Source organism: Triplophysa dalaica, chromosome 6, assembly GCF_015846415.1.
Source record: "Triplophysa dalaica isolate WHDGS20190420 chromosome 6, ASM1584641v1, whole genome shotgun sequence".
In the NCBI taxonomy this organism is placed as follows: Eukaryota; Metazoa; Chordata; class Actinopteri; order Cypriniformes; family Nemacheilidae; genus Triplophysa; species Triplophysa dalaica.
In genome coordinates, this window is record NC_079547.1 from 11608135 (window position 1) to 11632181 (window position 24047).

At 39.8% G+C, this 24047-nt stretch overlaps 1 protein-coding gene across 8 annotated transcripts in view; it reads right to left on the minus strand.

Moving 5' to 3' along the window:
* The window catches only part of farp2 (FERM, RhoGEF and pleckstrin domain protein 2), a 127511-nt gene that overhangs the window by 81681 nt on the left and 21783 nt on the right, over positions 1-24047 (minus strand). For all 8 annotated transcript variants that reach the window (XR_008906983.1, XR_008906982.1, XM_056750747.1 and 5 more), the window contains exons 4-9: positions 15427-15469; positions 15260-15338; positions 14489-14586; positions 14279-14393; positions 1440-1587; positions 992-1087 (exon numbers count right to left, since the gene is read on the minus strand). Coding sequence is in view for 6 of the 8 variants with exons in the window: in XM_056750747.1 (XP_056606725.1) it covers positions 992-1087; positions 1440-1587; positions 14279-14393; positions 14489-14586; positions 15260-15338; positions 15427-15469 (579 nt within the window). In the remaining 2 variants the exon portion in view is untranslated. The remainder of the gene's footprint in view (positions 1-991; positions 1088-1439; positions 1588-14278; positions 14394-14488; positions 14587-15259; positions 15339-15426; positions 15470-24047) is intronic.

Below are 24047 nucleotides of genomic sequence, written 5' to 3' on the forward strand. Positions count from 1 at the left end.
ATTTCGTTTGGGCTCCACATGATTGATGTATGTTGTATAACGTTACCCTATTTAAAAATTTAAAACACTAACGTTACATTCTACAATCATACTTTATGTTAGCTTTTATTTCCTTTAGCTAGTTCCAGTCAGAAATATAAAGCTTGTATTCGAGAAATGTGACATGACTGTCAACGCAAAATGTAATGCTGTATGCTTCGGACTGCACAGAATGAGCAAGCCATCATAAATTATAAGCATGATAGCAACTGTTAGCTAGTTTGAGAGAGCAATTATCTTAGATATTGTGTAAGCCTACATGGAATGCATTTAGGCAGGCAAGCAAAGAAGTTGAAATCATCACAAACATACCTTCTATGAGCTTCTTAACGACATGTTTATGAAACAGATTTTGAGTTTGCTGCCTCCCGCTCCGTCTAACTTTCCTAAATTGATGAATCTGACCACCTCATGCTTACGAAGGGCTACCACGCATGCACAGAAATGTGGACTTTCTGAGATTTATGTTTAAATATGTTTACATTTATTTTGCCCTATAAGGTAGACCATCATTTGATGCCAGGTTATTAGGGCTATGCGCTGCAATGCAGTTCAATTCGGGCGGATTTACAACATTCAAGCTCACCCATTTGTCCCAACATGAAATGAATGGCTGGCACTGGAGCGTGATGTAGACCAGCAAGAATAGAGAGCTTTATTATTTTCTACACAACTGGATGCGTTATGAATAAAACAACTTAAGTTTAAGGTTGAAAGGTTAAAAATTGCAGTCTACAAAGAGGTTAAAGTATTTTAAATGTATTATTAACAGTTTACTAGCACTTGTGTCTGATCTATGGACCAATTGTCCAAAATATGAAATGACTGAAGACTGAAAAGACTGAACAGTTTTTTGACTAGAGTCCGATTCAAGTCCACAACTCTGGTTTATGGTACAGTGACAACCCTAGCTGGCTGCAGGTAGTAAAATGTACATTTATTTGATACCCACATGAACTTCTGGTTGGAGTTTAATTAGAAATCTTTTCCTCTTAAAGCTCAACTTCCGAATCTTGGACCAGTTGAATGTGTTGATTTTGGTGTTGCCCTAAAATGAAGTGACAAATAAAAGTAATAAAGCAAATTTGATTAGATGATGGAAGTTTTTAAGCAGTTGTAAAAAAACTGATATGCATACACGTTACCACACAATTAAGTTTGTACATTAATGCAGTCTTTAATATTTACACTATTTCACAATTTTTAAACACGCACAGTTTATCTTACGAGTTCTATTACATAGAATAGGTTACTTATAAGATACCAGTCAATAAGCATATTGCCCTTGCCAAAGCTTTGTTGTAAGCTTACAATTTACTACAATGTTACTACTTCAGATTGAGATTCACAACAATAACTAAAGTTACAATAACATACAGTCTCCCATAGCGTTCCTGTACCTGAAAGACCTGCAGGCCCATGTGGGCTACAGATAGGTTGATCTTGGTGCCTTCTCGATCAGCAGCGGGGTGGAAGCGCACCCCATACATCTCCAGTATACGAGCAATCTCCAGAACCTTGAAATCTGATTCTGCTGGTGTTTCCCCACTATAAGAATAGAGAATGTGCAGGAGATATTTAATATGCAATTCACATCTACAGTGTGTGTAAATCTATTTGTTCTCTTTCTAACACAGTATCTCACAATGGAAACACCTCTGGCATGACTTATTGCGGAAGCACTAATGAAACCATGTCTGCCAGTCATGACAGACCAATCGCAGCAGATGTAAGGGAGTCCCGCCTACCTGCAAATAAGCCACCACTGACGTTTCATCATTATCGCTCCTGTGGAAGATTTTCGGAAGCTGATTTATAAAGGTCCCGAAGCCAATATAATTATTCGTCTGTGACGGACTTCTCTACTTAGGAGACAACTAATGTGTTAAGGTGAGTTTTCTGCTGTAACTTTCTGACACTTTCTCAAGTTTTGGGGTGTTCACCACGCACCAAAACTAGAATACCTACTTGATAAAGCTCCATACTAGTCCTCACAATTTGATGACTAGGCCTGTGGTTCCTGTTTGGATCGCAGGCCGGTTCCTGTTTGTATCGCTGCCGGCGGCTATTTTGTATCCTCACACTTGCACTTGGTCTTAATATTAGTGTATTTTATTATCGTTACCTATCACAGTCATTGCTAAATTATTTATAATTTAAGATTCTATATCAGAATTAATTGTAACTTAACGCCGTTAGCATAGCATTAGCGCGTTAGCTGGCTTTCTGTTTACATTGCGAAATATTATCTTGCCTAGTTTGTCTTGTGTACTAACTGTTTCTCTTTTTAAGCGTATATACTACATTTTATAATTTTTTTTTTAAAATTTTATAAGCAATAAATGCAGGGAAATAGATAGGTTGACGGAAAAGATCTTAGCATTAGGGTCTCGCATCAAATCTTTATTTGAGGATAGTAAGAGTGTAAGGACCGTAGAAAACACTTTGGATGCAGGCAACGTTAGTGCAAAGAACTCCGTTCCGGTTGAAAATCCCCAGCAGCTGGGAAACTTTGTGACTGAGAATGCATAGTCGCAGGACAAAACATCACTATACCGTTTCTATTAGTCTCGAACAGGTTTGCCCCGCTCAGTGACGCACGGACTGAGAAACCTGTTGAAAGTGCCCTACTTATCTGTGATTCTATTGTTCGGAACGTTAACAGAGGCAACAGCCACCATAGTACCGGGAGCCAGAGCGCCTGACAAAAAGTCAGATTTAAATGTGCTGGCTAAGGCTAATCGTAAACTCAGTAAGATTGTTTTTCACGTCAGCACAAATTATGTTATATTCCGTCAATCGGAGATCAACAAAGCTAATATTAAAGAGGTGTGTGAGCTCGCAAGCACGATGTCAGACACTAATATTCTCTGGCCCCCTCAGTGCTTATCGTGGTGATGAGATCTATAGCAGATTATCATCACTAAATGGCTGGTTGTCTGACTGGTGCCTTCACAATAATATAGATTTTATAAATAACTGGAAGAGTTTTGAGGGCAGACCTGACCTGTTGAAACAAGATGGTCTCCATCCCTCCTGGGATGGGGCTTCCCTCCTGTCTAGAAATATGGCACAAAGTCTTATTAATGCGAACACTTGACTCTAGGGCCCAGGTCAGGGAGTAGACAGAATGGTTTAACAGAATACACAAAATGTGCAACATCTAACAATCTGTAACAATCTGTAACAATCTTTCCTCCCAAACATCATAAAATAGAGACTGTGTCTGTCCCCCCGATTACAAAACATAAGATAATGCGTAAACCTCTTGAAAGCAATTTAATGAACGTTGAAAAAAATCAAACATGAAAAAAATACAGATAATCAACTGTTACTACTCGGATTGCTAAATATTAAAACTCTCTCTAATAAAGCCCTTTTTTGTTAACGATATTATAACAGATCATGAAATAGACATGCTCTGTTTGACAGAAACATGTCTAAAACCAGAAAATGGCCTTCAAAGACTCTTATCTCCATGTGTCAGGACCCACTCACCTTCGTTATCATACTTTCGATTTAATACTCTTTCACGGTATAAATGTGGACAACGTTAAAATACTTCAGCAGAATGAAGACATTTCGGATCATTATCTGATAATATATTTGCTTCACTGGCCTACGGCTGCAAATCAAACTCCTTGTTACAAATATGGTAGATAAATTACTTCAACTACCAAAGATGCGTTTCTCGATAATCTGCAAGAATTGTGTCAAATCTCTAGCATGAAAAACAATGATGAGGATCTTGACATAACTATTGCGATTTTAACTTCACCTTCTCGGAAACACTAGACACATTTGTTCCTCTGCGTTTAAAGAAGATTAAAAAAGGCAACCAAACGCCATGGTATAATGAACACACTCAGACTCTAAAGAAAGCAACCCGGAAAATGGAGCGCAACTTTAAGAAAAGATAATTAAAGGTATTTCGTACAGCATGGAAGGATAGTACTTGAAAATACAGGAAAGCCATAAAAACGTCCAGATGCACCTACTTTTCATCACTAATAGAAGAAAACCAGCACAACTCTAGGTTTTTATTTAACACAGTGGCTAAATTAACAAAAAAAAAGTCATCAGCGACTTCAGATTCTGGATATCAACATAACGGTGTTGAATTTATGAACTACTTCACAAGTAAAATCGAAGATATTAGAGAAAAAAATTATAACAATGCAACCAGAAGTGAAACCCGCTGAACAAAATAACTACAGCGCCCCTAAGGAGAAATTGCTAATATTTTCTACAGTAGATCACGATGAACTGTCAAAAAAACATTAGATCATCCAAACCAACAACATGCATGTTAGACCCCATACCTACAAAACTGCTGAAAGAGATGCTCCCATAAATTATAGATCCTGTTCTTAGTGTTATTAACTCATCTTTGACATTAGGACATGTGCCTTAAGCATATAAGGTGGCTGTTATAAGGCCTCTTGTCAAAAAAAACCAACTCTACCCTAGAGAACTAATGAATAACAGGCCTATATCGAATCTACCTTTCATATCTAAAGTTCTGGAAAAAGTATTTTCAAATCAATTATGCTCCTTCCTCCAAAGGAATGAAATTAATGAAGAACTCCAGTCTGAATTTAGAGCATGTCACATTACAGAGACTGCTTTGATCAGAGTTACAAATGATCTGCTTTTTGCGTCTGACCAAGGTTGTATTTCGTTATTGGTGCTGCTACACCTTAGTGCTGCATTTGACACCATTGACCACAGCACACTCCTACATAGACTCGAAAATTACGTTGGCATAAATGGAATAGCATTGAAATGGTGTAGGTCTTATTTATCCAACCGTTTTCAATTTATAGCAATAAACAATGAGGTGTCAAGCAATTCACAAGTCCATTACGGTGTACCACAGGGCTCAGTCTTCGGGCCTCTGCTTTACGCATTATACACTTAAGGATATATCTCAAATACATTATATGCTGTCACTGTAAAATGCAGAGAAGTTAATTCATGCATTCATGACATAAAGACTAGATTAATCCAATGCACTGTTATGTGGTTGCCCTGCAGGCTTATTATAAAATCTCCAACTGGTCCAAAACCGGGCAGCTCGAGTTCTTACACGTACAAAAAAGTATGAGCATATTAGCCCGGTTCTTTCAACCTTGCACTGGTTACCTATAAAGCATTGCATTAACTTTAAGATCTTGCTTATTTCCTATAAAGCCCTACATGGTTTAGCTCCGCAGTATTTGAGCGAACTTCTATTGTCTAACAGTCCACCACGTGCATTATGCTCTCAGGCATCCTGTCAGTTGGTAATACCTAGAATTTCTAAATCAACTGCAGGTGATAGATCCTTTTCCTATCTAGCGCCTAAACTTTGGAATAGTCTTCCCTGCAATGTCCGGGAGGCAGACACAATCTGTCAGTTTAAATCTAGACTAAAGACCCATTTTTTTAATCTTCAATACACTATACTTCCATAATATAAATCCTCTGAGGGTCTAGGCTGCATTAGTTAGATCAACCGGAACCAGGAACACTTCCAACAACAACTAACCTACCTGTTGCATCAAAGAGTGCAGAACAGTACTCTACTCTCAGCCAGTCTTGTCTCATTGTTCCAAGGTTCCCGCAGGATAAAGTTAATGCCCAAACCTGATGGCAGTGCGCAGAATGGGAACCGGTGACCTGACAAAAGATGATAGCGGAGATGATAGAGCTGGATAAAGGACGCTACGACTTCACAAAACTTCACTACATAATTTCAAATGCTACTAGATTATTACTGATAATCTTAAATCTATAATTTACCTCATTAGTCAGTTTATTATTTTTTTATTTAGCCCTGTCGTGCAAGCACTGTCGAGTTTGAGCAGAGGCAGAGGCGTGTGTGTGTGTGTGTGTGTGTGTGTGTGTGTGCGTCGATGTGTGTTAGTATGTGCGCATATTGTTTGTGTGGAGCGTTTATATGAGGGTATGTCCGTCTTCTGTGTTTTCACCTTTTTCTTGTTTTTACAGGTATAACTTTAATTGTTTTTCTTATAGTCAGTATGTCTCATGTACAGCTGCTTTGTAACAATGAAAATTGTACGAAGCGCTATATAAATAAAGTTGTGGTGAAAGAATCTGATGAGAAGAATGGCAGAAAATTACAAAATGCAGATGATTATAGCTCGTCACATCATACCCAAAAGATTTGAGTCTGAAAAGGTGCTTTTACCAACAACTGAGTTAAGGGTATGAATAAAAATGCAATGTTCTTATTTTAGTTTTAATACATTTTCTAAAGTTCTAAGTCACAATTCTGTTTTTGTTTTGACATTATTGTGCATGAAGTGTAGATTAACGCAAAAAAATATGTAAAGTAGTTTAAGATAAGGCAGCAAGCTAACAAAATGTGAATAAAATTAAGGGGGAAGAATACTTTTTCAAAGCGCCGTTTACCGGCTTCGTCAGCATATTGGTAATACAGGATTCATCTATATCCCATAGCTAGATACCGAACATGTGTATAAACATAACTTGAGGTTACTAATGTAACTCCAATTCTCTGATAGAATCTCTTCTTTCATGAGTGCTGTTCAAGATGGTTAAACAAAGTTCCACATAAACCACAGATAACACATCTTGCAGAACGATCATTTAAATAGTATGTACTCTCTCCATTAATCACCTATTGCAGAAGCTCTAGAACCCATAATCTCTTTACATTTAGATTTAGCAGATGCTTTTATCCAAAGCAATTTACAAAAGCACGGGAAAAAGGATTAGCAAACTGTGTGGGAGGCCAATTCATTGGAGTAATCTCGTGCCACATTCTGGCTCTTGGATGGCAATTGCAGTGTTCTCTAATTTTTCTCATCCTTTAAATCTGCTTAAGCCCCTCCCCTACCTTGTGGCCGTATGGCTAATAAAGAGGCCAGAGCTACTGGATTACAACCACAGCCTTACATAGCCACTGACATGGCTATTTTTATTGGCCATGACAGCCAAAACTTGAGATTATATGCATCCGAACTGCATTACAAAGACGACAGCTCAAAATGCATATACTCTGCCCTATGTATGTATGCATGCATGCATGTATGAATCTATACAGTCATGGCCAAAATTGTAGGCGTCCCTGAAAAAAAAACAAGTATTTCTCACAGAAAAGTATTGCATTAACACATGTTTTGCTATACACATGTTTATTCCCTCTGTGTGTATTGGAACAAAACAAAAAAAGGATGGAAAAAAGCAAATTTGACATAATGTAACAAAACTCCAAAAATGGGCTGGACAAAATTATTGGCACCCTTTCAAAATTGTGGTTAAATAAGATTGTTTCAAGCATGTGATACTCCTTTAAACTTACCTGGGGCAAGTAACAGGTGTGGGCAATATATAAAAAAAAAAAAAAACATCACACCTGAAAGCAGTTAAAAAGGAGAGAAGTTGACTTAAGTCTTTGCATTGTGTGTCTTTGTGTGCCCCACTAAGCATGGACAAGAGAAAGAGAAGAAGAAGAATTGTCTGAGGACTTGAGAACCACAATTGTGGAAAAATATCAACAATCTCAAGGTTACAAGTTGACTATCCGTCGACATTTAAATGAAATGAAACGCTATGGCAGGAGACCCAGGAGGACCTCACTGCTGACACAGAAATAAAAAAGCAAGACTACAGTTTGCCAAAATATCCTTGAGTAAGCAAAAATCCTTCTGGGAAAACGTCTTGTAGGGGTGGGCGATCTAGAAAAAAAATTCAAATCACGATTTTTTCCAGATAGATCACGATTTTATTGCGGTTCTTCTTCAAGTTGGTTTTAAGACTATTTTGCAAATTAAAGGGGCTTCAATACAGCCAAACTAAGTCCCCATATAAAAATATACTCTTTACCATTTAAATTTTGGAGAATATTTTAATCAAGTTAATATTTAATGCAAGACCATAAATCAGCTGTTAGCAAAAAACTTTACATTTTGAATTATGTTTTTCATCTTGTAAATGAAAACTCGACAAGAACTCGGAGTAAAGCTGTGGAATGGGCGTGGAGGATAAATATTTTTGGCTGGGTATTTCGTAACGTGGATCTACGACTTTGAGCAGTTTTTTAAAGCCCTCATTTTCCACAGTCTTTATGGGAATCATGTCTTTGGCCAGGTAAAATGCGACCGCGTCAGTGACATCTTTCCAGCCCTTGTTCATTCTGTCATACGGATACGGAGTTCCTTTCTCAAATGGTTCTTTCGCTAAAGTCGTTGTTTAAGCCCTTTAGTTTCCGTATGCTTGGTTGTACCTGATTTACTCGCGTTGGATCCCTTTATAATTTGACTGTCGGCATACTCTTTCAGTCCCTTTTATTTTGAGGTGGTTAAAAAGGTTCGTTGTGTTGCCTCACGACGCTCTAATCTTATCATTGCCACATTTGCAAATAACTGTTGTTTGGGCCGTGTCAGTTGGGGAAAACCCAAACCATTTCAATATTACTGATGTAGAATTTTTTTAGTGACATAGTCCTCCGTGTTTCCCTCCATCTTCACTGACCGCGTCACTTAATCTTACTGAATTCACAAGCAACGTATACGAGCTTGTTAACATGGCGCAATCTATCGCAAGTATGTTGACGAATTCTATAGAACACTACTATATAGGACGATTTAACGATTTTCCCGAAAAAGTGGATCGTGCAGTCATTTTAATCGTTCGCGATCTAATATCGTCATATCGCACACCCCTAACGTCTTGTGGACAGATGAGACCAAGATAGAGCTTTTCCGCTGTTTACCAAATACGGAATGAGGCCTACAAAGAAAAGAACACTGAACCTCCACCATATTTGACTGTAGGTACTAAGATGTTTTGGGGTTGTTTTGCTGCCTCTGGCACTGGGTGCCTTGACTGTGTGCCAGGCATCATGAATCTGAGGATTACCAAAGGATTTTGGGTCGCAATGTAGGGCCCAGTGTCAGAAAGCTGGTTCTGCATCTGAGATCGTGGGTATTCCAGCAGAATATATTACCCCAAACATACTTCAAAAGGCACCCAGGAATGGATGGCAACAAAGCGCTGGAGAGTTCTGAAGTGGCCAGCAATGAGTCCACATCTAAATCCCATTGAACACCCGTGGAGAGATCTTTACACAGTACCTGCAGTGGAAATTGAGAATAAATGACTTCCCGGTGGGTTTAGAGCATGAGTCCAAGAGATTTCTTTCTTCACATTGAGATGACAAACAAGTAAGTGCCACCGCTACCCGATTGCATAAGGAAAATTCAATTCATGTTTATTTATATAGTGCTTTCCACAAAGTGCATTGTTCCAAATCAGCTTTAGAGGAGCAAATAAGACAGTAAAAATACACACAGAAAGGTATAACACAGCACAGTGCATGGCGTTTATAGAACAAGCAAGATCATTCTAATAAATAATATATAATAAATAAATTATCAAATAAATAAATGCAGTCTACCGGTGAGCATGCCAACACTGCCCTGCTGTGGCGAGAAACCCAAACTCCAATGATTGATTATTGGAGAAAAAGAAAACCTTGGGAGAAACAAGGCTCAGCCGGGATCCCTTCTGATGTGTCATGGGATCCCTTCTGATGTGTCATAGCTGCACTCAGTCACCACGACCAAAAGCCACAGCGCAAACATCCACGAAGAAGAGGGAGAGCCCACCACCCGCAACCCAGGAAGTCCCACTCGCAGAGACAGTGCAGGTCCAACCCTGTCCCACTTCACGATCGTCACCAGAAAACAGACTAACAACCAGGGAAAAATACTAATAGCATAATGTAGCTTTATTCCTCTGCTGTCCGACATTGACTACAAAACAAGACCAAATCAGACCCACACAGCCCCAACAATACATTAAATGGTACGTGATAAAATTAATGCAGGCGAATTATAGTAGGATTTGTTATTTATTTATATGTGCCAAATTATCTTTTGCTAGCAGGTGGCACTATGACTATAGGTGAGTACTGACATGGATAGGTATTCAGGCCAGGACTCTTATCGAACATGTGAAGTTTGGGGCTGGTCACACATTGCGTGCCTGAGTTACTATAGATTCCTGTTTAATGGCGAAACATCATACTTTGTCAGGCCGCCACAGACACAACCCTCAAGGAAAAGTTAGGATCTTGCAATGTATCATCACAAAGGTCTGAAGATCATACTGGCAATACTGGCTAAATATGATGCTGATCTTTTCAAATCCCAATGAGGAGTTATTCACAGTGTAAAACATGACACTTCCTGTTGCCTGAAGGTGTCGCTGTAACTAACCTAATATTTACATGTAGATGCCTTCAGGCCAGGACTTTTATCAAATGTGTGAAGTCTGGGGACTGTTGGACATTGTATGCCTGCGTTGTAACTACTTCCTGTTTCATGGCGAAACGCCAAACTTTGGCAGGCCGCCAGGGTTACGTTCCCCCACGAAAAGTGAGGATCTTTAAGATGAGAATGACAAAATATGATTTTGATCGGATTAAAACTCTAGGACTAGTTTGGTAAAGTACGATGCCTGGAAGTTGCAAAAAATTACCAAATTGCAGAGGAAATTAAAAATAACTGACTTCCTGTTGAGTCTAGAGATTTGCGTCTATTTTCTACGAATTGGGGTGTTCCATGAGCCTTCCAAATTCGGTGCATGTAGGTTAAACTTAGCGGTCTGTGCAGTTCTAGTTGGCGCTATCTGTCATGATTCCGCTATCATGTCATGTTTATTCTTGGTCTTGCAGCGGAGTCATGGCATAGCCTTTGGGTTTTGTGTGAGAAAGACATGGCTTTCCTTATAATTTGGCTTGTCATGTGCTTTCTCGCGTCTCGTCAGTGTTTCCCGCCCTTTTGTCTCGTTAGCCTTCTCATTAGTCACACCTGCCCATTGTTAATTATCCTGTGTTTGTTCCCCTTTAAAACATCCTCGTGTTCATTGTCCTGTGCTCGTTCATTGTTCGTGTTACCATGTACCTTGTATGCTGTACGTCTTCTTGTGTGCATTGTACCGCCGCTTCATGTTTAGATTGCCTTGTTCCTGTTTACCCGTGTCTAGAAAGTATAAGTTTAGTGTTTGTATTAAGTGTTTGTTTTCTTTGTATAGTTAGTCCGTGTCCTAGCTTTTATTATTATTTATCTTGTCTTGTTTTCCCCCTCGTGGGTTTTGTTTTGCCTATTGTAGAGTCTTGTTATTATTATTATTAAAGTCTTTGTTAACCCCTTCATCCCTGAGTCTGTCTGCAATTGGGTTCTCCCTGAGTGTTTTATGACAGAATAAACGAGCCAAAACTGGAGGCGAGACGATCGAGACAGGCTCGTCTCCTTGGTAGTCTACACCAGGGACACTCTGACGTCACATTTTTGTCAGGAGTGTGCAAATCTGTTGTTTTATATAATTCGATATGGTGCACAGAAGTATGTTATGATGTTATGAAGTATGTTTAGAATATGACAAATTTGCAATTAAAATAATTTATTTATATCTCTTGGCCACTATGGGGCGGTATCTTAAATCATCACAGGTACTGTCAGAATATGCCCATGACAAACCATACCAAGTTTCGTAGCAATAAGTCAGTGCTTTCATGAAAGACTGCATTATACAACAAATTTCCAGGATTTTTTTTTGTTTAATTATAAGGTCACAGGGTGTCCACTACCTTTTTATGTGTTCTCCGACTGTGACCATAAATAAAATTTGGAGAAGACATTTCATTTCGTTTAGAGGTTATAAGCATATACACTAAGAAGAGCAAAATATTAACACAAGCCTAATTTTTTGGGATTTTTAAGCCTTTTACCATGGACATTTTGACATTAGGCCTACACAATAGATTTCTGAATCCTTGCATAGTCCAACGACTGTATTCTACTCTAAGGACAAGACTCCCACAAAACTCAGTCAACCTCAGACAATGTTATAGGCCTGTAAATATATTTACACACCACTAGGTGGCGATGGTCCGAAACTTCACGGGCACTCTCAAGGCATGGTGCGGATTACACATCATTTAATTTTTTTAATCCCATAATTTAGAGTTCTTTAAAAATAAAGGCTTGTTATTAGTGATGCTTTGATGAACCATCACTATTACTATTCGAACATACTTATTATTCTTGTTCCACTTTTTTTCGGCTCGCTACTTGTCCCGCAGCTTTTGACGTAGACCCATGAATGAATACTCAAATCGACAGGCCTATTCGGGAAAAGTGTGCTATGACTTTTATGAACAATCGGTTGGGGGCGGTGCGATAGGGGGGTGAAAAATCCCATTGACTCAACATTGCGCCAAACTTTGCAGGGTCGTAGCTCCGAGCGAGGATGTCATAAAAACATGGGAACGATACACTATTTGAAGAGGTTATCAGGCTCTATAAGAACATAAATCTCTGTGAGTTATACCACTGGAGCGTAAGAGCCTCCCAAAATTTCCGTATTCTAATAATGGCGCCATTGACTGCCATTAAAAACCTAGATACAGATTATTTTTTTCGTATTAGAGCTACGAATGAGGGATCAAATCGAGTGGCCCATTGAGTTATAGTGTGCAATGACTTTTGGAAGCTATCTGTGTGGGGGGAGTTCGATAGGGGGGCAAAAGACCACCCAAAATTTCCCATTGACTGGAAACATACCCAAATAAGGCGTAAAACCGTCCCGTGTTGAATATCTTCGCATTACAACCACTTAGAGTCAAGGGGGTGGACTCATCCCATAGAGATCCCATAGACTCCCATTATAAAAAATCGTAGAGACAAGCGGTTGGGGTCATTTGACTCAGACAACCAATCAGTGTCACATGATCATAATGAAGATATTAAGCCATGCCCATAGCAACCGATCCCAGACTCCTATTATACAAATTCCAGGTGAATATCTTTGCAACACAGTGTTGTGGAGACAAGAGGGTGTGCTCGTTTTACACAGGCAACCAATTAGTGGCCCAGAAAGTTAAGACCTATATCTCTTCATTAGAACATCACAGAGACACGGGGGGTGGACCGTTTCACTCATAGGAAAGAGTATTATCAATTGCAGATGCCAAGCCACACCCATAGCAACCAAACAGGTTAGCCTAGCAACCATTTAGCAACACCTATATCTCTGCATCAGAACATCGTAGAGACACGGGGGTTGGTTCGTATCACTCAATAGGTAAGAGTATTATCAATTGGCTTAATGTGTTATCACCCTAGTGCTCATTTCCGAGGCTTGCAATGAAAGCATCACCCACATCTAGTTTTGTTTGTTATTTTGGCACAGTCCGCTCCTGACGACAAATCCCCGTCTTTTTCTTTGTTATTGGTAAATAGATTCTCATAATTTGAATTTAAATTTTGGTGTCAACTCTTTCTTTTTGGCTTACCCCTAGAGATTGTATTCCTTGGTAATAGGTTTACCTAAATTGGTATTATCTAATTGAGTACATAAAATTTACAGCTGACAGCTATTCAACCTAATCCAGTGTTTCTCAACTCCAGTCCTCGGGGCAGACCTGACAGAATATTTTAATGTCCCCCTATTGAATGCATTAACAAACTAATGATCAGATGCAGTGATGATTTATCATTGATGATGAACATCTGCTGTTAACAAACATTACTGAAGAAAACCATCTCCCATCAACATCACCTGATTCCAGCTGTAACAAACACACTATAACAGCTAACCAAACATAATTTTACATAAGAAATCAAGAGGTCAACTAAGTGAAATATTAAAAACCATTATGGTGACTTCTTATTGTTGGTTACTTCTTATTCGTATGATTTCTTCAGTTACTATGTTTGTTAACAGCAGGTGTTCATCATTAATGACTCATTTATCACTTCATTATCTCACTAGCTTGTTATGTGTTCAATAGGGTTGTTCATCATTAATGATTCATTTATCACTTCATTATCTCACTAGCTTGTTATGTGTTCAATAGGGTTGACATCTATATTATTCTGGCAGGTGGGCCCGAGGACTGGAGTTGAGGAAAACAGACTTTATCCATTACTACCTTTCAAAATTATCTGACATGATCAAGATTAATTTGTTCTGCCCTAATTTAACGGAGTTCTCGTCATATTTAATGACCTTTTTAAACTAAAGCAAATATCCTGTGATAATGTGAGAAATGTTGATGGTATCTCCATACATTTTGGTTTGACTGCATTCTCTAAGATGAATTCCAGTGATCTTAAAACAAGGTTACATTTCAGCAACTTGATCATTAGATCAAATTAGCAAAATGCAGATAAATTTAAGAGAACAATGCACAAGGTCTCACATGTTTCTGCGGTGGAGTTCCATGATCTTCTCTTGTAGACGGTCCTGATAAGGCAGCAATTTATTCATCTTTAGAAATTCCCTGTCTGCCATGTCATCGTAATCCCCGATATCCGCTGTGTGTGGGCAGACAAACAAATTTGCTTCAAATAAATCACAGAGGACATGGGCCCAGGGTTTTAGTTACCCAATTTTATCATTACTGACATACATTGCACCAAATGAGAGACCAGCAGGGCGGCAGTATTTTCTGTACAGTTCAGTCTTCCGTCTCTTAGATCCCTCTTGATTTGCAGAGAAAAGAGGTACCTGTATTCAACATATAACACAAACCTAGAAACAATCTCATTGGTTTAAGCGATACTTCGGCCATGATCAACATTTCTCCATGTTTTACTCACCCTCAAGGAATACTAAGAAAATTTGACTTTCTTCTTGAAGAATAATGCAGTCGTAGTTATGAAGTGAATGGGGGTCAATTTTTGAAGGTCCAAAAAGACCAATGCCAAATGACGCAGGCATTAAGTTCCTGTGATGAACAAATCATTTTTTGTTTTCAGCCAATAGGACACTGCCTCCTCTGAGAGGGAGCTTATGTCACCATCATTTAGCAGGAAAAACAAACCTCTCGTTCACCTGCAGCTTAGAGATAACTGATGTAGGACATTATTGTTAATACCGTTGTCATTATGGATATTTCTCTTGAACAAACGCATCGATTCGCTTCAGGCTTGTTAAGACCAAGGAGCTGTGTCGAGCCGTTCTTTGACAGATGGATGCACTTTTTGGTGCTTCAAAAAATTGCCTCCCATTCACTCCTCTACCACTTGGAAGTAAAAGGATAGGTGGTATTATGCTTCAAGAAGAAAGTCATGTTCTCTTAGGATGCATTGAGGGTTAAACATGGGAAAATTTTGATTCATGGCTCAATTATCGATTTAGTGATGAAGGCTGTATGCATATTGATTTCTGAACGCAATACCTAGTAAACTCCTCCTGAAGCTGACCCGGATCAGGAGGAAAGAACTTCACAGACAATCGAAAGAGGGAATTCATCGGCCCTGAAGAAAAAAGAAAACGGTTAAAATATAAAAAGATTTAGAGATCCCCGATCTCTAAATACAACAAGATAGTGAGTACGGTACATACGTCTGACTTGTTTCACCATGAGCTTGGTGGGGTCTATCCAAACCTGTAGAAATTAAAGATTTCATTAATAAGAATTTCAGCATTTAACCACTTTATAACATTAGAGCAATAAATAGATCTAACAATCTCTCAATTCTTCAAGATTCTTACATCTGTTTCTGGTTTTTGATGCAAGTGTTTGAGCTAAAGAATGTAACACCATGGTTAGAGGCCACAGATGAAAGCAAGAGATGGTGCCCATAATACCATTAGAAACATAGGCGTACTTGAGGATCAATAATCTTTTGGAAGGGTATGATTCAGAAACCAAGATTTTTGGAAAGGTTCCATACAGAAACCAAAATTTTGACTTAAAACTTCACTGCTCTTGATCACAAGTCTTAAGTGACATCGTATGAAAACCCAACTTTTTCTTTGTTTAAGTGCTATAATTGGGTCCCCTGTGCATCTAGCAACCCAGAAATTGTGAAAAATAAGAACCCAGTAAGTTTGTTTTGGTGTGCCTTTCCCTGCAAGCATGTGAGAAATCGAGCCGTTCAGATTTCGTTCCGGTTGTGATGTCCAAAACGGATTTTATTATAATGTTACCGCCCCCTATTCTACATAGTTCCACCCACCATGCTCCGCCATTGTTTTTTCACAAGCGAAAGCGATAAATGTGAGTGACACCATGGCTAAGTTCGTGGACAACATGCAATGCAGTCGCTACACAGAGTCCAAACCTTGGAAGAGGGAGGAGTGGATTTATTTAATTTTTTGTGGAAATCCATCAGAAACCATAAGTAAAAACCTGCTTGTTTGCGCGAATCACTTCAAGCCCAAGTGCTTTTTCAACCTGGGGCAGTACAAGCAGGATAGCTTCAAAGTTGTTCCTCAAGTGGGATCGAGACCGACTGAACGAGACAAAACTGCCGATGTGAGTAATATTTATCAACAGTCTAAATTGACATAAATGTACCGTACCCTGATATCACACACACATCTGGTTTACTTCTATGTGACATCTGCAAGACATCTACAATACATTGTTTGCTCATCTGCAATACGTCTCGGAGATGTCTGCTGTCTGATGTCATATGGACATCTAGAAGATGTCTGCAAGATGTTTATGATTTAGAATGGATGTAAAGCCGCTCTTTCTAAGATGTTTAGCAGATGTTTTTATGCAGCAGATCTCCAGATCTTTATCAGACGTATTACAGATGTCTCCGAGACGTATTGCAGATGAGCAACCTACATATTGCAGATGTAAATGTAGACGTCAAATAGACGTAATTCAGAATGATTGTGCTATCTCGGTATATATAGGAGGATGATGTTAGCATATGATACCGAAGCAAGCCAAGTCAGTCACAGGCTAATTAGAACTTTCAAAGCCAATGTTAAACTTACTGCATTGTATACAAGTGCAGAAGGCGAAACTAACCGCAGAAGAATTCAGGAAATATAATTTAGTTAACCATTGCCATGGCAGTAGGCTACACATGTGTTGTGTGTTGACATGCTGTACGGAAGGGGGATGGGGTTTGCTGTAACTCATTATCATTTAAAGAGACATGCACCAAAACAGGTTTGCTATGAGAAGAGCTGTTTTTGACGAGGCATGAAGTTTTTTTTTTTACAAAGCCATTGAGAGTTTTCAAGCAAAATATGTTCAAGACATTTTATGAAGACCCTAATAGATCATACCAACTTGTGGAAAGTGCTCATCTGAAGAAACCTTTAAACATAATAAAAAAATAAATACAAGAATACAATAAAAAAAAAAGCAAGACGATTCATTTAAAGTCAGGTGGGTGGAAACCTCTGAAAATTAAAACTGGTTTGAGTGTCTTAATTCAAAATATTGGAGAGGCAAGTTAAGCAAAGTAACATTTCTTTTTCGAACATTTTCAAACAGCTTCTTATCAAAAAATCTGAATGGCTTTTATTTGCGAATGTGTACCGGAAGTTAAGGCCAGTCCACGAATGCGAGCATGCATACTGCGCAGTAACGTTTGTTTCCGTTTGAAACAGTCTATACAACATTATTGAAAGTTGGCGGAGCTCACCGTCTAGAGCAACGGGAGTTGTGGTTATGGGCCGCTGCTCATGTGAGCTGCCTCCGGAATGCAATTGCAATGAACACGCGTATGAACATTTTCACAAACAAATCATGGTTCACTAAAACTTTTGTCCTAAAATGTGTATAAATATAACAAAAAAGATAGGAACAGCTGAAAGCACACATCACCAGTCTCTCAACAAAATGTATATTTTATCTTGGGAATTTAGTTACATACTATGAATAAAATATAATATTTTGAATGATTTCATCATATACATTGAAATATTAAGAAAAGCTGCGTTCGACTATAGCTCGAGCTGTGAGGTTTCTCTGAATAACAGTGCTTTTACAGCCGGCTAACGGTACTCTGTAAACTGTGTGTCTGTATAAAAGGTGTTTTATTGTGTATGAACTGATTTTGAGGACTTTTGGAGATTACTTGCGAGAGTGCGTCTGTAGACAGCCTCACATGCAGTTGCCTGGAGTATTTTTGGGCAAAGTGACAACAGGTGCAAAAGGAAGGAAGGGAAGGCGGAAAGCCCTTATATGGAGATGGACTGGGTGTGTTTTATGCAAACGACTAAACTTGTGCACGTTCCCGCTCGTTTAGAATACTCCAAATTCACCAACATTAAGATGATGTTAAAGGGATAGTTCAGCCAAAACTCAAATTTGTTGTTTTTTACTCAACCTCAGGCCATCCAAAATGTAGGTGAAATTTTTCTTAAGTATAACCATAAAGAAGATTGTTTGGTAAATATGCAGCCCTCTCAGTTTTATATAATGAGAGTATATGGGGTCCGCCGTTCTAGGAGTTCCAAAAGCACATAATTCCAAAAAGCAGCTCCTGGCGACATGATGATGTTTCATGAAGTGACTCGCTCGATATTTTCATAAATTTATTAATAAAACGACGGCATTATCATTTCCGTTTAAAATCTGAAGGCGTTTTCCAAAATGACGCCTGCATATTACACGTTCAGTTTCTAGGCATTGTGACGAGCGTCTCGAATTCACATCAGCATTGCCCTGGAAACACACGAGAAACACCCGTTCACCCTTGTCACGGGCTGATCGGGCACAGCTGCCAACCATCAACACTCAGGCTTATAAGCCGCAGGCTCCCCAGAATATGGAGAGAAACCTCTATATGAGTGACCAGCTAACATTCTCGATTTTGTTCAGGAAGCAGCCTGTGACTGATCAGCACCGCAAGGACACCTCACCCTGGATACGCCAAGTAGAGACACTGAAGAGGGAGCATTATCACTTGACCACTTACTTATAAATAAAATCCACCCTTTGGGGAATTTTTAATTTGAGCTCTCTTGTTGTGTCATCCATCCACGCCATTACACTGGTGGAGAAGGCGGGCGTTATAGTGGGAGAAAACCGGGGAAGAGATTAACTCGCCTCACGATTTACTTTCGCTTTGTTCTGTTTAGGCGGACGCTCGCTCCCACGCTATGGATGAACTCCTCAAGTGTCTGAGGTTAGCATCCGCCAGCAACAAATTGCTGAACATCTCGCCGCCCGAGAGAGCCTGATGGAGCAGGAACTCAAAGCTATATGCACTTCCGCGGCAAAACGCGTTCCGCTCCCCGTTCCACGGGTGTAAGTGATACCGAAGCTAATACCATGCAGCTGATACCGAAGATGACGTTGCGTCCTATCTCCAAATGTTCGAAACCACTGGGGCTAGAGAGGGCTGGGAGACTGAAGACTGGGCGTTGCTATTAGCACCCCTCCTCACTGGCGAAGGGCATAAACCTACTTCTCCCTACCAACTGTGATAGCGAACTCCTACACTGAGCTCAAGGGTGAAATTCTAGCCCATGTGGGGCTATCACACAATTTCTAGCCCCCCCCTCTCAGCATGTACTCAGGACGTCGAACTGCCCCACTGGCTGAACATTGGCTCTTGGAGGAAGAAATCTACCGCCAAGGTAGCGGAGCGTGTCGTCGTTGACCAGTTACTTCATGCACTCCCACGCTCACATCACCAAGCTGTCGGGATGCGGAATCTGTCAACCATTGTGGGGACAGTTGAGGCCGCGGAACTGGCGAATGCTGCCCAACACTGGGATGCGGGTGAGCGAGTGCAGCCATATCACCGGAGGGGGGTCCTGGAGCAACACGCGCCGCAGGGCACCATGCGTCCAGTAGACAGGCCCGCGGTTCCCGTCCCCAGGGATGAACCCATGCCCACGGAAGAATCCACACAAGTGGTTGGCAGGCTGAATTGTCCATCATAACCTACCTATGGGGCACCCCAGGCAGAGGTAAAGATAAACGCTTCTTGTGGTGCCCAAGTCCAAGATGGAAATGGTGTTGGAACTGGCACAATCACACCCACTGGCTGGCCACCTCGAAGCAGACAATACTGCTCATAGGATCCGCGAACGGTTCCATTGGCCCTGGCTCGACGCAGAGCTGAAGAGATTCTCTCAAGCCTGCCCAACTGCTCTCAGTGACCCAGAAGGCCGATCTGCAACACCTGGACGGTCAGTTTCAGGATGTGTTCTCGCAGACTCGGGTGGTACAACATGAGATCCGACCTCCGAGGAGGAAGTGCAACAGATGCTGAAGATAGGGATAATTGAACCATCACACAGCCCCTGGTCCAGCCCTATAGTAATGGTCCCAAAACCGGGTGGCACCCTCCGCTTCTACGCTCAATGAGATGTCGAAGTTCGACGGCTATCCCATGCCAAGAGTAGATGAGTTACTAGACCGCCTGGGAAGGGTCCGGTACATCTCTTCGTTAGAGCTCACGAAAGGGTACTGGCAGGTATCTCTCTCAAAGTCTGCAAGACCCAAGACAGCCTTCAGCACCCCTAGTGGCCACTGGGAATACTGGACCCTTCCTTTCGGCCTGCACGGAGTGCTGGCAACATTCCAGCGGATGATAGACATCCTTCTGCGGCCAAAACAGTCCAATGGGAAGACCATCTCGACAGTCTGCGGAGGGTGCTGACCGAACTATGTAGGGCTGGGCTGACCGCCAACCCCCGAAAATGTCACCCATAAAACTTGGGGATCCATATTTGATCATAACAGCGATACGGACAAGGATGATAATGATTGTGTTCAAACACATGAGTTAGAACCAGAGCCAATACCGGTGATAGAAGAACCAAGAAATGTTGATGGACGTGACAATGTAATGGAAGGAGATAATGGGCTTGACGATTCGGTAATTGAGATTGGCACGCGATGTACCTGGGGTTTCAGGTGGGACGCGGCCTGATTAAGCCTCAGTAGAAGAAAGTAGAGGCTGTACGTGCCACTCCAAAAACCAGAACGAAGACACAGGTACGAGCTTTTTTGGGGTTGGCGGGGTATTATCGCTGCTTTATCCCAAACTTCTCCTCCTTAGCTCCTTAACCAGACGTAGTAGCGTGGATGCCAGAGGTCGAGGAGGCATCCCAAAAAGTGAAGACTGTGCTTACTTCGAAACTGTTCCTACAAGCTCCAGATTTTAACTGCCCCTTTCTGCTGCAAACTGATGCATCTGACATTGGACTGGGAGCAATCCTATCCCAATAGCTAGACAGTGAGGAGCATCCGATTCTTTTCATCAGCAGGAAGCTGACCCCGGCCGAGAAGAACTACACCACCGTAGAGAGGGAAGCTCTGGCAATCAAGTTGGCAGTGCTGGAGCTCCAGTATTACCTCCTGGGCAGTAAGTTCACCCTGGTGACTGACCCCTTTCAAATTGAACCATGGTTCACATCGTTTTCATGCCACTGTATATATATTTATATATTTGTGTGTGTGAGTTAGTGTGTGTGTATATATACAGCTGCGGAAAGAATTAAAAGACTATTCAAAATTTGTACATGTATTGTGGTCCTTTCAGTCAAGTGTTTGTTGAATTTCAACAAAATCAAAGCTCAGGAGGTGGGCTGTAAACCGGACAGTTCATCATGATACAATGCAATATCAAATTTCTCCGCCAGCAATGCAAAAATTTTGCAATACACTAGCAGTTCCTTTTTTTATGAACATTTAATTAAACTTTGAAAACCACACACTCTCTGTCCCTGATGGGGAATTTAATTCAATAAACTACACCGTTTCCGCTAGGATTTTGTTGAACTGTGGCTCTGGATGGCATCATAGGCTAATGAACATGTTTTGTGACACCATTTCGTAGTTTTGTGTGGCAACTTTCTAAACATAAAAGAAAATACAGCATATTGCCCAATCAAGCCATACTTATGTTAAGGTTTTCGGTTTCATATTTATATATCTTACAGCCAATTACATTGAAATTTTTTGGAAACACGTTTTTTGTACTCATTTATTCACGAGTCTGAAAGTCTAAAACGGTTCCAATGTGCATTTCCCACATATCGATACCAGCTGCACATTCTCGTTCTTTCTCTCTTTCCGACAGCGAGTTGACACGCACTGCACATGAAGACTTGGCGAGGGAGAGATGGGGGTGGCAGGGGTGAACTTGGTCTAAGTGTCCATCGGATAGCTGTTGCTAGAGGTAGAGCCAGCTGATAAAAAATTAGGCACATTTTACTTTGGCACAGTAATATACCATAGTTGTAACTAAGTTCAAAAATTAATTAAATATCTACTATTTTCATAAAGATAACTCCCGAAATTATGTTCTTCTGAATATAGCGATCGCTCTGGATTTATAACAAGCGTATGCATGACGTAGAAAGCGTAGAAAGGATCCTGTATGATTACAACAAGCACATCCTCAAAACTCAATCCCGCCACAAATTAAAATCAATCAAATTTATGCAATTTACACGGGTGATCCCAGAGAGGATACAAAAAAAAAACGTAAATCCCTGATTCACTTACTGCTATTAGCAAAACATTGTTAATGTAGGTACAGTATGTAGATATTCATGAATGTGTAAATTATAGGAATAAAAGCATATTGTTAGAATCAGACTGCTGTCTGGATGCTTTCGGTTTTAAGTAGGGAGGCTCCGATGAGGATTTTTACAGCCGATACAGAGTACAGATTTCTTGTCATAGTGATCGGCCGATACCGATCCCGATGCTTCAAGCTTGATATAACTGATATGTAAGCTCTCTGATCACCGTTAACCTTTTTTCAGTTCAATTTATACCATAGATGTTGGCTTTTAAAATAAAACAAAACTCTAAAAACATTATACAGTAATTATGTAATATATATTAACGTTATATAACTATTGTTTTAACAGAGTACTAAATAATCACAAAAAAAATATTCATTATGTAGTGAACCTTTTAATATGCCATTAAAATTAGACTTATGCGAAACAATATGCATGTCAGGTTACTCAACAAAGACAAGAATAAACACAACAAAATGGACCAGTCTGATGGACCAAGGTTTATTTAAACATTGTCCAAAAGTAAACTGTGAAAGACAAATAAACATTTAATCTCCTAAAATCGTCTGATGTAACTTAAACATTGCCCCATTCAAGTTGGAGGAGAACAAAAGTAATTTATATAAACTGCCTTTGCAGTTGCCAGGTTTTTGTATTCGGCAGAGAGGTTGCGCTAGACTTTTTCATTCTACAGGCTAGTAAAAAATCTGTCATACACTATTTTTTAACCGTCACTACGGTGCGAGGTGATGTTATGCGCTGATTAGCATGTTTGTTACTTCATCGCTATGTTCATGCGTTTACTCTCTGAACTTACTGAACTGAATACCCAATAAAGTTGAAGTCGTTTACATATTCAATGTTTCTGTTGTCCGACATAAAATAATAATCACAGACAAATGTTTATAATCATATGCCCAGTCAGTAACAATGACAGGTGCTTGTAAACGCTGTTTGGTAATCATTAATTTATTCACTTACAAGTAACTTTGAGCTGCTGTTTGGTTATGAATGTGCTAATGAGTTAATAAGTTGAGTTTTACTGTTTTGAAATGTATTCTGCCGATTTCCGTGTCTGGCAATAGCACTTTTAGCATAGCATTTAAAACTTGATTCTTCTGTAGTTATATCGTGTACTAAAGTAAACTTGCGTCATACAGTGCGCCTGCTGCAGCCATGTTACGGCAGCAAACTTCATGACGCCGGAAGGGGAGTATATTTCCTAATCAAATCGGCCTAAGAAAATCGCAAATTTTTATTTTCAGCCCGTCTTAGTACATGATATAACTACAGAAGAGTCAAGTTTTAAATAGAAAAAGTATCAAAACTCTTTGGTAATTTTTAACGCGATGCTGCTGGTCTACTTGGATTCAGTGATCTATGCTAAGCTATGCTAAAAATCGCCAGACCCGGATATCTGCAGAATACATTCCAAAACTGTAAAACTCAATTTATTAACTCTTGGAGAGTTGGAAATGAGAATTTTCCAAAAAAAAGTGGAATGTTCCTTTAATAACAATTATACTAAAAAAGTTTAAAAGTTAATTAATATTCAACTAGTGTAAAGTAGGCGTGGTATGAGAACTAATAGTATCCTTGTTTTCTGCAGTGAATTTGAAAACAAATAAAAGCAGTTGTTCACTTTTTGCATTCACAGATAAAGATGATGCACTATTAATTTAATTAAAATATGTTCATCTTACTTATCTGTTTCTGCTCTG